Source organism: Neomonachus schauinslandi, chromosome 6 (assembly GCF_002201575.2).
Source record: "Neomonachus schauinslandi chromosome 6, ASM220157v2, whole genome shotgun sequence".
Lineage (NCBI taxonomy): Eukaryota > Metazoa > Chordata > Mammalia > Carnivora > Phocidae > Neomonachus > Neomonachus schauinslandi.
The window spans coordinates 49,831,379-49,847,461 of NC_058408.1; the positions used below are offsets into that span (position 1 = coordinate 49,831,379).

Consider the following 16,083-nt stretch of genomic DNA (forward strand, 5'->3'; position numbering starts at 1 on the left):
TGTGGACAATGATACCATTTTCCAAACTTATGAACAAGTCTTGGTAAAATTTCTAATGATGTATCATCTTCCCTCGATTTACATTGTAGTTATGCAAGTAGAAAATGTGTCATATATCCAAACAGTACAAGCTGCTTAGTGCTTATATGTAAATGGAGTTAGCATCTTGGCTCAGGTCACGATAGGCAAGTTTTCACCTATGTAAATGTGTAGTGAGACATTCAGTAGTTTGCAGGACATATGGAATTGCTTTGTTACGCAGAGCTATCCTAAGCACTGTACTCTTCTAGCCTTTCTAGCCCTGCCCTCTAAATGCCAGCAATGTCCCCCAAGCTCGTGTTATTAAAGAACAACCATGAATGTCCCCAAATGCACTCTACTGGGTGATATCACCCACACTGACAACCCCTGGGTTAGTCCCCAACATTAGCCCCAAATCATAATTATGTCAATTTATTCTGCTGACTTTTTCTGGTTCTTGAAAACCAAAGGCATGTCTACAGTAAAATCTTTAATCCTTGGGTTAGTTTTGAGACTGAGTTCCATGGGAACAAGGGCTCAGTTCACCCAGGACGCACGATATCTAGTACCCAACACAATCCTGGGCTTCACTAAGTCTAGCTCAAATAATTTTGAGTAAATAATTTTGGGGTTAGACATTTGGGTTAGCCAAAAGATATGTACTATTTAAATGAAATAGTTTTGCTAACTTTCAAGTGTAGGTGACAAAACCTAGAAGCTCACAAGGGAGACTTGTAGTTAAGAATTATTTAAAAATACCATTTCAATTGTTTCTGCTTGAATGAATGACATTAAAAGGTTTGAAAACATCTGGAACCTTCCAAGACCCAGAATCCTCATGTCATTTTGAGTAGGGAAAGGGGGCATGTTAAGGACCCCATGGGAGCTGTGGCTTTGGCCTAAGAGGTTTGCTTCATCTTCACAGTGGTCTGGAGGCAGCCGTTATTAACCCTATTTTTACCAAAGAGGAGATTAGACTCCACAAGGCAAATAAGCTGTCCACAGTAAGCCAGTTGGGTCAAGAGCAGAACAGTGTTTGAACCCAGAACTGTCTGATTCCAGAGGTTTCGTTTTCCCCAAGACATCATGCTGCTCCTCTTTTTTTAAGTGAGGCAAATCTAAGTGTCTGTCTGTTAGGTCTGCATCGGAAGGACCGTGAATTACAGCTATGTGAGGTCCACCTTAATATAATTTTACTCTCTATGTAGTTGTTGTCCTGCCCATGACATCCCACTTTCCTAGTGGTTCAGTGATTTTTACGTTGAAACCGTTCTTGGTCTGGTTCCAGCATTCAGTGTCTCGTGTGAGCTCCCGTCTGTGGGAGTCTCTGGAGGGCAGGGATGAGGTCCTCTCTGTCTCTGGGTCTCCAGTACCCAGCATGGTGCCTCTCGCACAAAGTGGATGTTCTGAGAGTGTTTGTGGAGTTGATTTTAATTGAACGATGTTTCTCCTTTTAGGCCTTGGCCTTACACAATATTTCAGCGGGGCTTTGACCTGGTTTTGGGAGAACAGCCTTCTGATAAAATATTCAGGTAAGTGGCTGTCTAGGGACTTGCTTATGTATGTCTACAAGCCCCATGACCCACTTTCCACTGAACTTTCTTTCCTAGAGATAAAGTATAACCTGGGAACCACGTTTAGCAGTTCTGCCCTCCTCGTAACCAAAGCACCCGCCCCGCACTCTTGCCTGGTGACACCATGGAGAACTTGGGAGGGCAGACAACTGTTTCGGTCCTGGTTTCCTTCCTTGCCTGCTCTGTGAACCCCCGTAATTTACTTAGCCTCTTGGAGCCTCCAGTTTCCGTGTTTGTTAAGTGGGGCTACGTCATATGCCTAGTTCTATTGCTGTGGGGAATATATGAGATAATGCAGGGAGAGCCCGTGGCACAGAAATTGCAGGCACAGAGCAGGCAATTAATGTCAGTTTCTGCTTCACCATTTTGCATCTAATTTGCACCTTTTTCATAAAATCTTGCTCAAAATGAATCTGTCCCACCCCTGCCGCCTCCTTTTCTCAGCTCTACTTCATTATTATTTTCTTCTCCCTACCACCCTCCTAAACAAATTGGATGTGTCTGGTCCCTCCCAAATTTCTACCGACACACCTGGAATAGCACAAGCTGAAAAAGTCAACAAGCAGAGGAAGGCCTGGGTGCCGCTGTGAACTATTGGATTTTCATAAAGTTTCATTCGCACCAGGCTTTAGCTGGAATACATGTTTATTGCCAAACTAAGATCTTACCATCCATTTATTCTTTCAATCTATCCGTCACTCAGTGAATGTGCAGCACAATGTGCATCTGCTAACTACCAGCTAAGTGCCCGAGATTGCATGTGGCCTGGCAATGTGGATGTGAATACGTCTCCCTCCACGTGCATGTCCCCAGGAAGAGGAAGTCAGCAGGGCTGCAGGAGGGTCTGATGTCAAAGTATGCATTAAGCTAGCGCAAGGCACTATGGGAGGAATGGGGAGCAGTGTGAGGCAGATGGAAACCTCATTTCCTTTTCCCTGCACTCCTATAATACGCTGAGTCTCATGTATTCACCGCTCCCTTTCCAGGCCCTTCCTTCCCCAGACCCTCCCTGTCAGCCAGTCCTGGGCCTAGGTGTTCCTTTTGCTCCTGCATTTGCCGCCTAGAGGTGGGTCCTCTGCCCCAGCTTCTCCTGCCCCCACCTCCCTGCTGGCTCCAGATGGACCGGGTTTGGCCCCTGCAGTGTTCTCTTAAGGTGTGCTCTTAGTAAAAGCGCAGATTTACAGAATCACTTCCTCACAGGGCCTCCCCTTGCCTTTTTCCCTCCTGAATGTCTCTCCCCAGGGAGGCTAGGTCACATTAATGGCATTGGCCGGAGGCTGCTTTTGAGGATTTGTGCTACACAAGATGTCAGCTATATTCCTTAGACTACGACTTGGGCATTTAAACTTTCCAACAGTGATTTATCATTTGGCTGACTTTTTTCTCTCGTTTTCTGATGCTGGTCTGCGAGGACCTTCGAAGGGTGATAAAGATAAGGCAGATGGAGAGCCTCGTGGAGTTTGGCTGATTAATGTGGATAAGTTTCCTCTCCCCTAAAAGTCAGAAACTAACACTTTGAAAAACAGGGACCTTAATGAAATTGCCATTAGAGCAGAACCTGCATAAGAACTGTGTTTCCATCCCCACAAGCACCATTTATTCTTTTCAAGTTTGTTAGCTGCCAACTGAATGTGATGCCCTAGCACTACCGAGGGGTCAGTTGCATAGTTTGACCCTTTCAGTCAACTATTTCGGGAGCCAGTGCAGTAATCAATCATGTTGGTCCCTAACGTGACAATAACTAGTCTCTCCGACAAATGCAGTGGGTCATGATTTACCTGTTACAGGTATTAGGAACTTTAATCGAAACCACTCTGGGATCTGAGTAAACCAACTGCCAGTGGCTATTCTGGAAAATTCTGTGACCTGGTCAGTGACCGTAATCTCTTAAAGAAGCTAAGGACTATTTACTTGCTATTCTGCTCACCTATGAGTTAGTGTCCTGATGAATTCCAAGCCACCGCACATTTCTGACATTTGAGTCTTTCTGCTGTTGAATGTCAGTATACAAGTCTGTATTATATATTGCTCTTCTCCTGTGGAACCTTCTGTTCTTAGTCAAATCTATTCCCTACCTGATCCACTGTCCCCAGCAACTTGAAGAGTTCCTCCTCTGCACTGTGGCTCATCCTCTTTCCTCTAACAAGAATATATATTCTCCTCCTAATATAAACACTACCCATTTTCATGGTCTACACCATTGCAAGAAACTGGTTTAGATGTTTTGGATTGATCAAACAAATATGACTGAGATAGTCCCTGACTTCAAAGAATTTACAGTTTCATCCAAAAATTGTTCTCCCACCCTGGTCCTCCAGGAGAATCCCAGTCGGCTTCAGAAATGACCAGTGATCTTACCCGGCACAAACCAATTAATTGGAAAGTTCTGAGATGTGGGGCCAGGCCATAAAAGTTCTTTCAAAGCACCATGGTAATCCTGATCTCTACCCAGGATTGAGAAATGTTGTTCTAAAGCTTCTCCAACCCACAATGACTTTCTCCCCTCCAAATATCTGTAATGTAGTGACTGTAATATTTATGTGTCAATTATTTTATCTCATGTTTATTTTTATTTGCCTATTTATTTCCCCAGTGAAATGGTTGTCTTCTTGAGGGAAAGGATAGTACCCTATATGGCTTTAAATATTTAACATCTAACACACAATTTGGAACACAGTAGATCTCCAGTAAATATCTGTAGTTGATCATTTCAGGTGTTTCCTAAGGACTTGAAATCAGATTAATAAAGGACCTTGATACCCAACCCAGCCTCAGTAATCTGCAATCCCAAAGAAGCTGGGAAGGGCCCAGGCTAGACTCAAAGGGTCCGAGAAAGCTGAACCTCCAGCTAAGTCTTCTCAGCAAACCCAGGGTGGTCCCAGAGATGTCCTTTCCATTGTGGCTAGGATCATCCCATTCCACTAGACCCTTTGGTGAAAGGGATTGGTGCAGACCAGATTTCTCTCTCAGAGACCTTCCTTCCCACATGAGTACATGTGTCACTGGGAACAACAATTCATCCTGGACTGGCCTGCTCTGGAGAAGAGTGGAGATGCCAGGCCAAGAGCTATTCATCCATTTCCTCACATTCTTTTTGATGCCAAGCTGCAGTGAGTGTATAGGCTTATTCTGTCCAGTGCTCTCTGGCAAGTATTGACCTCTGAACAGAAGTTTTAAGCTAGTTCAACACTGTCGTGTGCACGACTCAGGCTACAGCTGAGCCATCAACTGCAGTGGTCACCACCAGCTGTCACGAGAGAAGGCCCAACTTGGGAAAGCATTCCAGATGCTCTCCCAATTTCTCTTTGGTGGCTTTTTGAAGTCATTCCTGCCAAATCTGTATGAATGAGGGACAGATGAGATTTCGGGACACAGCTTTTTCTCTGACAGTTTGTTCTATATTTGGTTTTTGGAGTTACTCAGTAAATTTTGCAGAGGAAAGAAAACTTTAGAATCTCATAGGCATGAGCCAGTATGGGCTGGAAAGCTCTGTGAGCCTTACTTGGGTACACCAAACCCTATCTTTCCTACGGAGAGGTGACCTTTGGGAGGTTGCTAAGCTCCTTACAATCTTAATTGACAAATCAGTGAAATGGAGCCAAGTGACCAACCTCAGAGGACTGTTGTGAGGATAAATGGAGCAAATCTATGGAGCACCTGTCATGGTGAGATTTCTCAAGTGAGGTTAGTCTCAGCCACACCTGACTGCTTCCTCGGTAGGTTTCACCTTGGCCCTACCAGGGATTGAAGATCACACTGTTTTTTCTTGCTAATGTGGTCCAGTGTTATGTCTCAGAAACTACTGGGCACTTTGCGAATTCCTCACGACGTGAAAGCCAGATCCTTCTTGACCACTAAATCCATTCAAACCCAGAGATTAAGCCCTGTCCTGCTCTAAATGAAGGATAATCTTCACCATCACTTCTACTTTTAAATTTGAAAATGGAGATTATATCCCCCTGTAGACTGTGCAAACTAGAGAACATAACTAAATCTCCTTATTGATCAGTCAATAAATACTTATGGAGTGACCCCCACCCCTTGGGCCAAAAATTTGTGTTAGGCAATGGGAAAACAAAGATGCCATCCAAGAGAGCACATTCTTCTGAGTGGTGACAGACAAAGGAAAAGGTGGGCACAATTCAACATCTCCAGGGCAGCCAGGGGCCATGTGTGTGCACAGAGGAGCGTCCATTTCTCAGCCTGAAGTTGAGCCTGAAGATCCTGGAGGGCTTTCTGGAAGGGGTGGGAATTTTAACTGAGTTTTAAAATGACTGGCATCCAGCAAAGAATAAAGGGAAGCAAATTCAGAACGGATCATCAAGAGCAAAGGCAAAGAGGTGAGAAAATGAAGGTGACTTTAGGAGCTACAGTCAGCTTGCACCGTAGAAGCACAAAGTGTGAGGCAGTGTTTGGTTTAAGGAGAAGCTGAAGAAGTGGGTGGGAATGGCATCTTTGGAGATGTACACTTTGCTCTGTAGGTCTTAGATGCATTGAGCAGTGTTAGCTGGAGGAAAAGGTAGCTTCCTGTTCCCTTTGAGTTGTTGCTGCATGCAGAGGAAGGGAAGCTGAAATGGAGAGACATGGGACTCTCTTCCAAAAGGAAAATTAACCATCAGAAATATGCTAGAACTGCCAACTGTTTCCTAAAACCTGTTTCATAAATTATAAGCTACAGGTCCCAGATTTGTTGCTCTGCATCTGTGCAAACTTGTAATTTTATAACCAAAATAGAAAACAGAAATTCACCTCTATGTCCAAATAAACAAATAAACTGCTTCCTCCCAGTACCATTCAAACTTGCATATGTTCCCTCGGAAACAACAGATTATTTATAATATTAGTGGTGCCCTCAGCCCAGCCTGCCTACTGTAACGTTGCCCTCAAGAATGTCCATCCTGAAATGCAGGGTCAGCACAACTACTCACATGTTGTTGCCTTCGACCCACTTCAACCCTAAGTTCCAAATTCCAAGCACTTTGGGGCAATCACTTGCCCTGAATTGGCTCTTTAATCTTGCCTGGTGAGGGAGGGTGCGTGCGTGCGTGCGTGTGTGTGTGTGTGTGTGTGTGTGTGTGTGTGTGTGAAGGGGCTGGCAGGCCTTCAGTTTTGGCAGGTGTCCTCTTCTGTCCCCTACTAACGGGCCTCCCTCACCTGGTGCAGACCCCTCCCTGTGTCCCTGCACAGACCTAGCCCCAACTATTGCCTTCTGTCCCCACGGCTGGGAAGAGTTGAGGGCCTCCTTCAGAGCAAGAGGCACTGTTGATATTTCAGTGCTGCTTAATGCGGAGATTTGCCCAGCAGGTCAGAGAAGTAGGGGACCAAGAGTGAGGTTGGGAATGAGGGAACCATCTCCCAAATCCTGGCCATATCCCACATGCTCAGTGGTTTTGCCTCTCCCCTAGGCACCTGCCTTCTCTTCTTTCAGCCGTTCTAGCTCCTAGGGCTGTCATTCAAGGAGTGGGTGAAAATCTCGCGAGCCTTGGTCTATGGGTATTCTCTGCAGCCAGCATTCCAGAGCGCTACATTTCTCATAAAAGATCTCATGCCATCAGTCTGGTTTCCTAGCATCTCCGGCAATCCCAGGGAGTGGAGAAGGGAGTGTGTGGGTTAAGGGAGAGGTAAGAGCGAGATTCTGAAGTGGTGCTCTGTGACCAGCATGCTGATCAAGCCAGGGCTGGGTTCTTTCTAATTGTAGGCATTCTTCAATTGTTCCTCCCTCTGCTTTAAAGTTGGAAGGGGCCGCCAGACTGCCACAGCCTTGTGATATCCCACCCACACTGGCTTTTATCCCATAGACTGTTATTGACTGTGAACACAGCGTATTTGAATGCCTTTGAAATAGAATGAATGAATAAATAAACAAATAATCTTTCATGGTTTCCTTAAGCTCTCCCTTGAAATGCTGATTGATTCTTTTATTCCTTTTAGCCCCTGTTATAAGAATTTAAAAAAAAAAAAAACACAACACAATCTCCCCTGCCTCCCGAGGGTTACAGACATTAGCTGAGGGTGTGGGTAGGAGTTCGGAGAATACATCCAGGCTTGTTCTGTTCATCCTCTTCTCCTCTCCCTGGGGCTCCTGGCTTAAGCTGTTTCTGTGTGCATCACACAACAACCAGAACACGGGGAGCTTCTCACTTCCTTTCCCCTGGTAGGGTTTCTCCGGGCACAGAGAGCAACCACCACTACCACTGAGTGTGTAATCCGAGGGATGGGGATGGTGGGAGGCCAGCCTGTCGCTTCAATCAAAATTCTTCCAGTTATATCTGACTTAGGATTGAGGAAGCCCAGCTTCACATCTGAAGGAAACTGGAATTGGATTTCCTAGGGCTTGGTAAAAACCACTTCCAACAACTGGTGAGTGGGTGCCACCATCAGTTCTCCCAGATGGCCGGACAGGTGCGCAGGAGTAGGCCTCTCTGCCTCCCTTGGGCTCAGTCGTCTTGTCCACAGAATGGCCGTTAGCTCCCTTTTCTGAAGAGGTGGCGAGGGCTGAGAAGGAACCCCGTGACAGCAGAAGGCTCGGTCCTCCTGCGGGCTGCTGGCCCCCCCGCCGTAACCACCTGGTATTGGGTGTCCCTGCAGATTCACCTACACCCTTGGGGAGGGCATGTGGCTGCCCCTCAGCAAGAGCTTTGTGATCCCACCGGCTGAACTGGCCATTAACCCTTCCGCGAAGTGTAAAACGGACATGACAGTGATGGAGGACGCTGTGGAGGTCAGGTGCGTCTGGGCCCAGGGAGCCGAGGCCACACTTGGCGTGGGGAGCTGAGTGAGGAACTACCTGAAGGCCCAAGGAGCTAGGGAAGGAATCACAACAAGCTGAAAGGGGAAGTTGGCAAGCTGCCTTCCGATTCCCAGTACGAAGTGCCAGCATCTACTCTATCTGGGTCAATATCGCACACCCCAAGGCTCATGCTCTGGGAGAGGACATAAAATTAGAGTTTGTAAGCACTTCCCACATCCCCTAAGGACTGACAGGCAATAAAATGTTAATTTCCTTGCCCAAGTTTAGACCTCCTTCTTTGACCAGGCATTATAGCCTTAGCTCATTTCCCAGATATGGAGAGTGTCCATAATTTGTTAGTTCAAGGCTCAGAGTGTGGCTGATCTTTACTCTGTGTGAGCGAGAGCGAGACGTGACACGGTTGACTAGATAGGAACTTGGAATGTGATGCTACTTGTTGCACCTGAAGTCCCTTGACTCCTCCCCCCCCCCCCCCCCCCGTCTCCCCACAGAGAGGAGCTGATGACCTCGTCCTCCTTTGACAGCCTGGAGGTTCTGCTGGATTCCTTTGGGCCAGTGCGGGATTGCAGCAAGGATAACGGGGGCTGCAGTAAGAACTTCCGCTGCATCTCAGACCGCAAGCTGGACTCCACTGGTTGCGTGGTATGTCCGCCCCATCAGTTGGGGTGGGGGGGGCACAGGGTAAGAAGTAATGCAGATACATAGATGAAAATACGTGTGAATAAAAGAGAAGGCGCCTGGCTGGCTAGCTGGTAGAACATGCGACTCTTAATCTTGAGGTTGTGAGTTCGAGCCCCATGCTGGGTGTAGAGATCACTTAAAAATAAAATCTTTAAAAAAAGAGAGAAAGAAGGTGAAAAATGATCCCTCTCTAGTTGTCAGCACTGTCTGATCTAAATTACGAATTTTCTCAGGGGACCTGGGTGGCTCAGTCGATCAAGTGGCTGACTTTTGTTTTCGGTTCAGGTCACGATCTCAGGGTTGTGAGATCAGCCCGGGGCCAGGCTCTGTGCTGGGCATGGAACCTGCTTAATATTCTCTCTCTCTCTCTCTCTCCTCCCCCCACCTCTCTCTAAAATAAATAAAGAAAGAAAGAATAAGGAGCACCTGGGTGGCTCAGTCAGTTAAGCATCTGCCTTCAGCTCAGGTCATGATCCCAGGGTCCCGGGATGGAGCCTTGCGTGGTGCAGGCTCCCTGCTCAGCGGGGAGCCTGCTTCTCCCTCTCCCTCTGCCTCTGTCCCTCCCCCCTGCTTGTGCTCTCTCTTTCCCACAAATAAATGAAATCTTAAAAATAAATAAATAAATAATAAAAAAATAAATTATGAATTTTCTCTTGACAGAGATGAGAAGCTAATCACCAGTCAGTTAATCAAGAAATATTTATGGAGCACCTACTGTGTGTACTATCACTATCCTAGGGAAATTTCATGAATTATATAGCAGGATTCTTTGTTTCCAATGTTACAATCTACTTGGTGAGGGATACTGCCAAACAATTCGAGAAGTAATTAGCTGCTGAATAGTATGACATTGACTCTGATAGGAATTCGACTGTATTGACTGTAATAGGAAATTCTACCTTTGTCTTGGGTCAAATGACTGTAGCAGGAGATTTGAGGAGAAACCTACCTAAGGCCAGAATGATGAAAGAAGTAAGTTACGCCAGGAATGGTAGAGAAAAATAAAAGTATGTCTCCTTTGAGACCCTGGCAATGAACTCCTACTTCGCCAAGGTGATTTTCTACTTTGTTATCAGCTATGGGAACTAAAATATGGGATGCTAGGACCTAGAAAGGCCATTTGGTTGAGAGTGTGCTAAGTCGCTCCTGCACTGTGGATGAAGAGTGACTGAACCCGGCAGGTAAAGGGAGGCAGGATTGGATGAAGCCCTCAGCTGCTGGTACCTTTCTGTTGGCATGTTTGTGCCCCTCAACACTGTTGTCTGTCGCCAGCCCTCCTTTCTTTTAAGGGCGGAATGATGCAATCCTCACAGAGAGGAGAGGACAGAGAAAGAAAGCAGCAAAGCCAGGTATCAAGCGGGTGTAAAGGAGAGGGAGATCTGGTTCATGGAGACGCGTAGTTCTGCAGTGTTTCTGGGGCAGGGCCAGGAGCCTCCAGCTCAGGGAGAACACGGTGCCACCTCCCACTTCCCAGTCTAACAGCTGTGCTCCGGTAAGGGGACCTGGAGCAGGGCAAGCTGTGAGGAGGCTGGGCCAGTCCATCTTTCACACACCCCCTTCCCGGTCTCTGAGCACTTGCTCTGTTCCCGGAGCTGTGCTCCATCAAAGATGGATAAGTGCCTGGGATCCAGGGTGGGACTCTCTCAGCCCTAAGGCCTCCCCATGCTTTCACAGATTAGGCAGCTGCTGACTGGAGCTTGATTCATCTGAGGAGGGAAAGAATAGAGAGAGAGCGGAGGGGCAGGTAGGCGGAGACCTGGCCGGTCCATCAAAGGAAGGGAAAGCGGAACAGAGGACCATCAGGAAAGGACAAAGAAAAGTGTTCTGTAGGTTGTGTCTTCCAGAGGCAGCCAGGAGGTAAGGTGATGTCCCACAGCGCTCCCCTCCCTTTGGCCGGTCCACTTTCAGATGTCTTAAACAGGGAGCTTCCCAACCAGGTCCCTCAGGAGACAATTTCACTGTCTAATGGAGCTTCCAGCTGAGACACATTTTTCCCTCCTATTCAACCTGCATTTCTTCATTCAGATTTCAACCTTTCATTCCTCACTCCTCCCTCGGGTCATTCTGAGTCCTGAAACACTGTGTGTGCACATGCGTGGATCCCTCTCCCCACCCCACCCCGCCCCCATCCCGGCTGGTCCGGGATGAATTTGAGCGTGCTCACACCTTCATACTCATGCACACATACGCTCTCCATCTCCACCCACCTCCCTGCCCCTTTCCCGAGCCCCGAAGGGTTGCCTGTCAAGTGCCTTCTGTCGGTGATCCCAGCCCCTTTTACTTGGCATACGTAGCCTTGCTGGTGTATTTTTGTACTTTTAGCACTGTAGTCTGTGAGACAGAGCGAGCAGGAATAGTTCCGATGAATATGCATTTGCAATAAGTCCGCTGCATTTTAGAATCGGAGCCGCTGCTGAAAGTCACCCAATTAGACCAGTGCTTGGGATTAGCATAATACTTTGAAGTCCCTGGTCCACGTCGGCGGTTGGAGGAAGGAGGGGCCCACTGGCTGGCAGGCCATTCAGTTGACTTTTTCCTTGGCCATAAAGCACGTGATCCCTGAGACAGGAGGACTGATGGGGTGAGAGCTGATGTGCCATATCATGACCCTTGCGCTCGTCCTGAGAAGTAGATCAGGGGCTTCACGCTGAGCTGAGCTGGACAGCAGGGTGGTCCCAGAGCCCTGATGCGTTAGCAGAGCATTCCCGGGTCATCTGGAGGTGGACCGGGGACAGCAGACGACCTGGCACCAAACTGCAGTTCAGGAGAATTGCGTTACGGTTCTCCACTCCACGGAAACCTGCCATTCAGTTAGTTCTCTGGGTGCTGAACTGAAAGCCTTCTCAGGAAAGACATGTTTTCATGAAAGGAGAAAGAGATGAGGAACTCAGAACAACCTGGCCCTTAAGGAACCTGGGAAAGTGGCAGAGATGTGGGACAAGAGGATGTACCTGTGTTATATTTTCCTGATTGGATGCCAGCCAGGCAGGTGGGGCTGGTGCGCCCTGGCCGCTCAATCTTCATTCTTTCGAGGAAGGCAGGACACGTTTCTCGGTTATGCATGGACACCCACAGGGTTAATTGCTACCCAGTTAATTGCCCTATTGTTTCTGTTGTCTCTGAGGGCAGGAGACAGATGGCCCATGAAAGGCACAGACCTGTAGAAGCCACGGTCACTCTGTTCCAAACCAGACCACCCTCCCAAAGCAGGGGTTGGTGAATTGTTGGGAGGGTTTCCAGAGCAGAGGTCAGCCACCCACTGCTGATAACTTGGGTCTTACTTCTACCCATTGTCCTCACTGTGCCACGGTGGGAAGCAGGAGTCCCTCCCTGGAAAGTACAAAAGCAGGGGCTCTGTGATCTGTGAAGTTCCATAAGGTCCTGCAAAGTTACTGTATTAGTGTCCTGTTGCTGTTGTAACAAATGACCATGGGTTTTGAGTGGCTTCAAATAATACTCATTTATTATCTTACAGCTCTGTAGGTGAGAATCCAACACACGTCTCACTGGGCTAAAATCAAGTGTTGGCGGAGCTGTATTCCTTTCTGGAGGCTCCAGGGGAGAATCCCTTGCCTTGTCTTTTCTAGCTTCTAGAGTCTGCCTTCAGGTTTTGGCTCATGGTCCCCTTCTTGCATCTTTAAAGCCAACGACATTGCATTTTTCTGGCCATTCTTCTGTAGCGCATGCTCTCTGATCTTCTGCTTCCCTCATCCACTTTTAAGGACTCTGTGATTACATTGGGTCCACCTGGCTAATCTAGGATAATCTCCCCATCTCAACCTGACTTGCAAAGCCCCTTCTCTCATGTAAGGTGACATGTTCATGGGCTCTGGAGGTCATACTGCTGACATCCTTGGGAGCCACGGGTGGGAGATGGCATTGGGATTGGAACAGACTTGCTAGGCAGGACGCTGGTCCCCACTCCCAGCTTGAACAAGGGCATCCTCATTCTCATCAAGCCTATCTGTTGAGGTTTGAGTTAAAACTTGGAAAGTTTGAAAATTATTTCCAATGCTATAAAAAATGGAAAGCCTGTGCTCCTTCCTCATCTTCACACTCATCCTGAAAGTGGCCAAAAGATGCCTTTGCTTTGTGCGCTATCTGCATGTGCTTAGGTGAGCAGACCGTGATCTTGGAAGGCAAGAGGTCGGCCCGCTTTCTTGTGTAATGAACACATGACCTTCCCTGCCAGAGCATTATGCTCTAATGAGCTTTGAATTACCCAGTGACCCTGCTGCCCTTCTGTCCACATGCTGTCCACAATGGGTTCCCACGAAATGTGTCATTTTACCTCTACTGGAGCGCAGATGCGTGGAGACCATTACAGATGACATTATCTCTTTCTCTCTGTAGGACAGTAAGCAGAAGCCTATGCCTCAGAGGCGTTCAGAGAAATGGGGGCAAGAAGCCGAAGCATAAATTTAATCCCATCAAACTTTCCCCTTGGGAGAAGTCTTGCATGGCTTGGGCTTGTGTGTCAGAGCCCATCAAAAAGTCAGGGAAATCATTATTTGTAAAAGGGAGATCACCATGCGCTAAAAGGGAGCTTGTTTTGAGTAAGGGTTATGGTTGACTATCTTACGAATCATCCAGGTAAGGCAAGGCAGGCTCAGCTGAGGGAAAGTGTTCCTCTTCCTCCAGGGACCCTGAACATGCGCACGTGTCCATCACTCATATTCATCTGCCAACAGAGCATCCGCCTCATAATCCGGAACTGAAAGGTGTGTGTCTCAGGCTTAGAGAGATTTGACTAGACTCCTAAGTAATCAATCAACCAAAAATCATTGGTAGCAAAAGAGGAGAGATATAGTGAAGAAAAGGAATTGAATGGGGGAAAATCATTTTAAACTAATTAGCAAATGATACCTTAGACCAGTAATAAGTCAAGAAGCCATGAGCATCTCATGAAAGATGATTAACCTTGTGTATTTTAGGGGTCACTAAAATATGAGCTCATTTATTAGACCTTCTTGATGGGGGAGGGTTGTTGCCATAATAAATGGAGGTTTTTTTTAAGCCTGTAGTTTATAAAGGCTCTGGGACTGTGAGGGGCACCTGGGTGGCTCAGTTGGTTAAGCGACTGCCTTCAGCTCAGGTCATGATCCTGGAATCCCGGGATCGAGTCCCACGTCGGGCTCCCTGCTCAGCGGGGGGTCTGCTTCTCCCTCTGACCCTCCCCCCTCTCATGTTCTCTCTCATTCTCTCTCTCTCAAATAAATAAATAAAATCTTAAAAAAAAAAAAAAGGCTCTGGGACTGTGAAATGTAACCTATGCAAAGAGGGGTTAATGTATGACCTTGGGGCTCAATCCTGAGCAAACAGTTCTCTTTTAAGGAACAAGTGAAGAGATTGTCCACCAGCCAGGAGATGAGAATGGCCAACATTTGCAACGAGAAAATGTCAGCACATCCTGGAGACAGGATTTCTCTCCTGACAGCTGGGCTCTGGCTGCAAATACTTCGAAGAAGAAGGCATGGTTTGGAGCCTGTGGTTTTCTTTGTATTCAGATGCAGATTTTGAGGAGTCCAGAATGTGAACACAACGGTACAAGGAATATGTAGGTGGAAACAAAAACAAACTTACACCGTGGGAAACCTGATTGGTCAGACCCCTTGGAGAATGGGGGTACTGGTTCAACCAGGGTTGAGAAGAAAACCCTATTTTCAGTTTCAGCCTCTTTTTTCCCTGGAAATCTTTCAAAAATATTTTTCTCTGAACTGCAGACCAAGTAAGTTACAGTGCAATGAAGATAATTGCATCTTTTTCAGTGATTGAGGATCTTGTCTTGCCTTCAGGGTCATCGCTCTGGACATTTTGAGTGTTTTTGCCTTATAAATATGTGCAACCCTAATATAGTGTGTGTGTGTGTGAGAGAGAGAGAGAGAGAGAAAGACAGGGGGGATGAGAGAGACACAAAAGAAAGAGAAACAGGGAGAATATTAGGCTAAACCTACAAATCCATAATTGATCCCAGAATGTACTCTGGGAGTTGCTCAAAACAATCAAACAAACAACAAATCTACAGGATTGCTTTACCTGTTGACGTAGTGAATTGACTCTATTTCTTTAGGGATTCCAGTGAATCCATGTTTTCTCACACCCGAGAAGCAGCACAGCAAAGGAGAAGAGAAAGACATGAGCTTTGGGGTCAAAGAGATCTAGGTCCAAATTCTGATTCTGCCATTTGCCCCCTCTGTGACCTTAAACCAGTTACTACTTAATCTAAGCTTACTCCTCTGTAAAATGAGGTGAAAGAAGTCTGTGTTGTTGCCATTGAGGATAACACATACAGATTGTCCTGCACATAGAATGGCTTAATCCCTGACAGCTGTTATTATTATTCTAGTTTTGCTTGTAACAACAACAACAACAACAAAAAGTGCATCTTGGGCAAGGCAGCTAAGCATCTTCTCTCCAAATCTCCTAAGAGAGTATAAATATCAGGTGGTCCAATTTGGCAAAGCAGTGGGCATCTAGACATCAAGGCCAGGCAAGATGCGGGTATGCCAAGCTTTGGAATTCTGGAACAAAGCCTGCTTGGGTTTCATTTGGTGAAGTCTTTGTCAGAAGTCATGCTTGATGGAGCATTGTGAAAAAAAGCAGGTGGCTAGGAAGATGGGAGTCCTGGCTGGTGTGCTAGCCGATGCAAGCATTGAAACCCCATGAGGTGGGAGGACTGGCGTGGTTTCTACTTTGATGGCTTTTCTCAAGCTCTATAGAAGGGAGAAAAGAAAAACAACTCATGGCAACCAGGGCAGCCCCTTTAATTCCAATCAAGCTTCCACATGCATGCCTGGGCAGTCTCACAGTGGTAAAGCCAGCCCCCTTCTGGTGGCACATCTGGCCTAACAGCTGGATGGCCAAGGAAGTGGATGGGTGGGGGCGCCAACAAAACGTGGGGGGCCATCCTCAGCCGCCTCATTTGCTTGTTTACCATCATCTGGAACATCTGGGTTTGCACCGCATGGGGCAGCCCTTGGAAGCGACTTTCAATGCCCTCACCTTCCAGCACTCCAGCTGGCTTCATGCAGAGGAAGGGGATGGACCAGCCTGGGA

The 16,083-nt window shown here is 47.1% G+C and overlaps 1 protein-coding gene across 2 annotated transcripts in view; it reads left to right on the forward strand.

Annotated features, from left to right (window-relative positions):
* Nucleotides 1-16,083, forward strand: part of ASTN1 (astrotactin 1) — a 304,291-nt gene that overhangs the window by 205,101 nt on the left and 83,107 nt on the right. For both annotated transcript variants that reach the window (XM_044916397.1, XM_021682607.1), the window contains exons 9-11: nt 1,479-1,553; nt 8,184-8,321; nt 8,838-8,988. In XM_044916397.1, the coding sequence (XP_044772332.1) occupies nt 1,479-1,553; nt 8,184-8,321; nt 8,838-8,988 (364 nt within the window). The remainder of the gene's footprint in view (nt 1-1,478; nt 1,554-8,183; nt 8,322-8,837; nt 8,989-16,083) is intronic.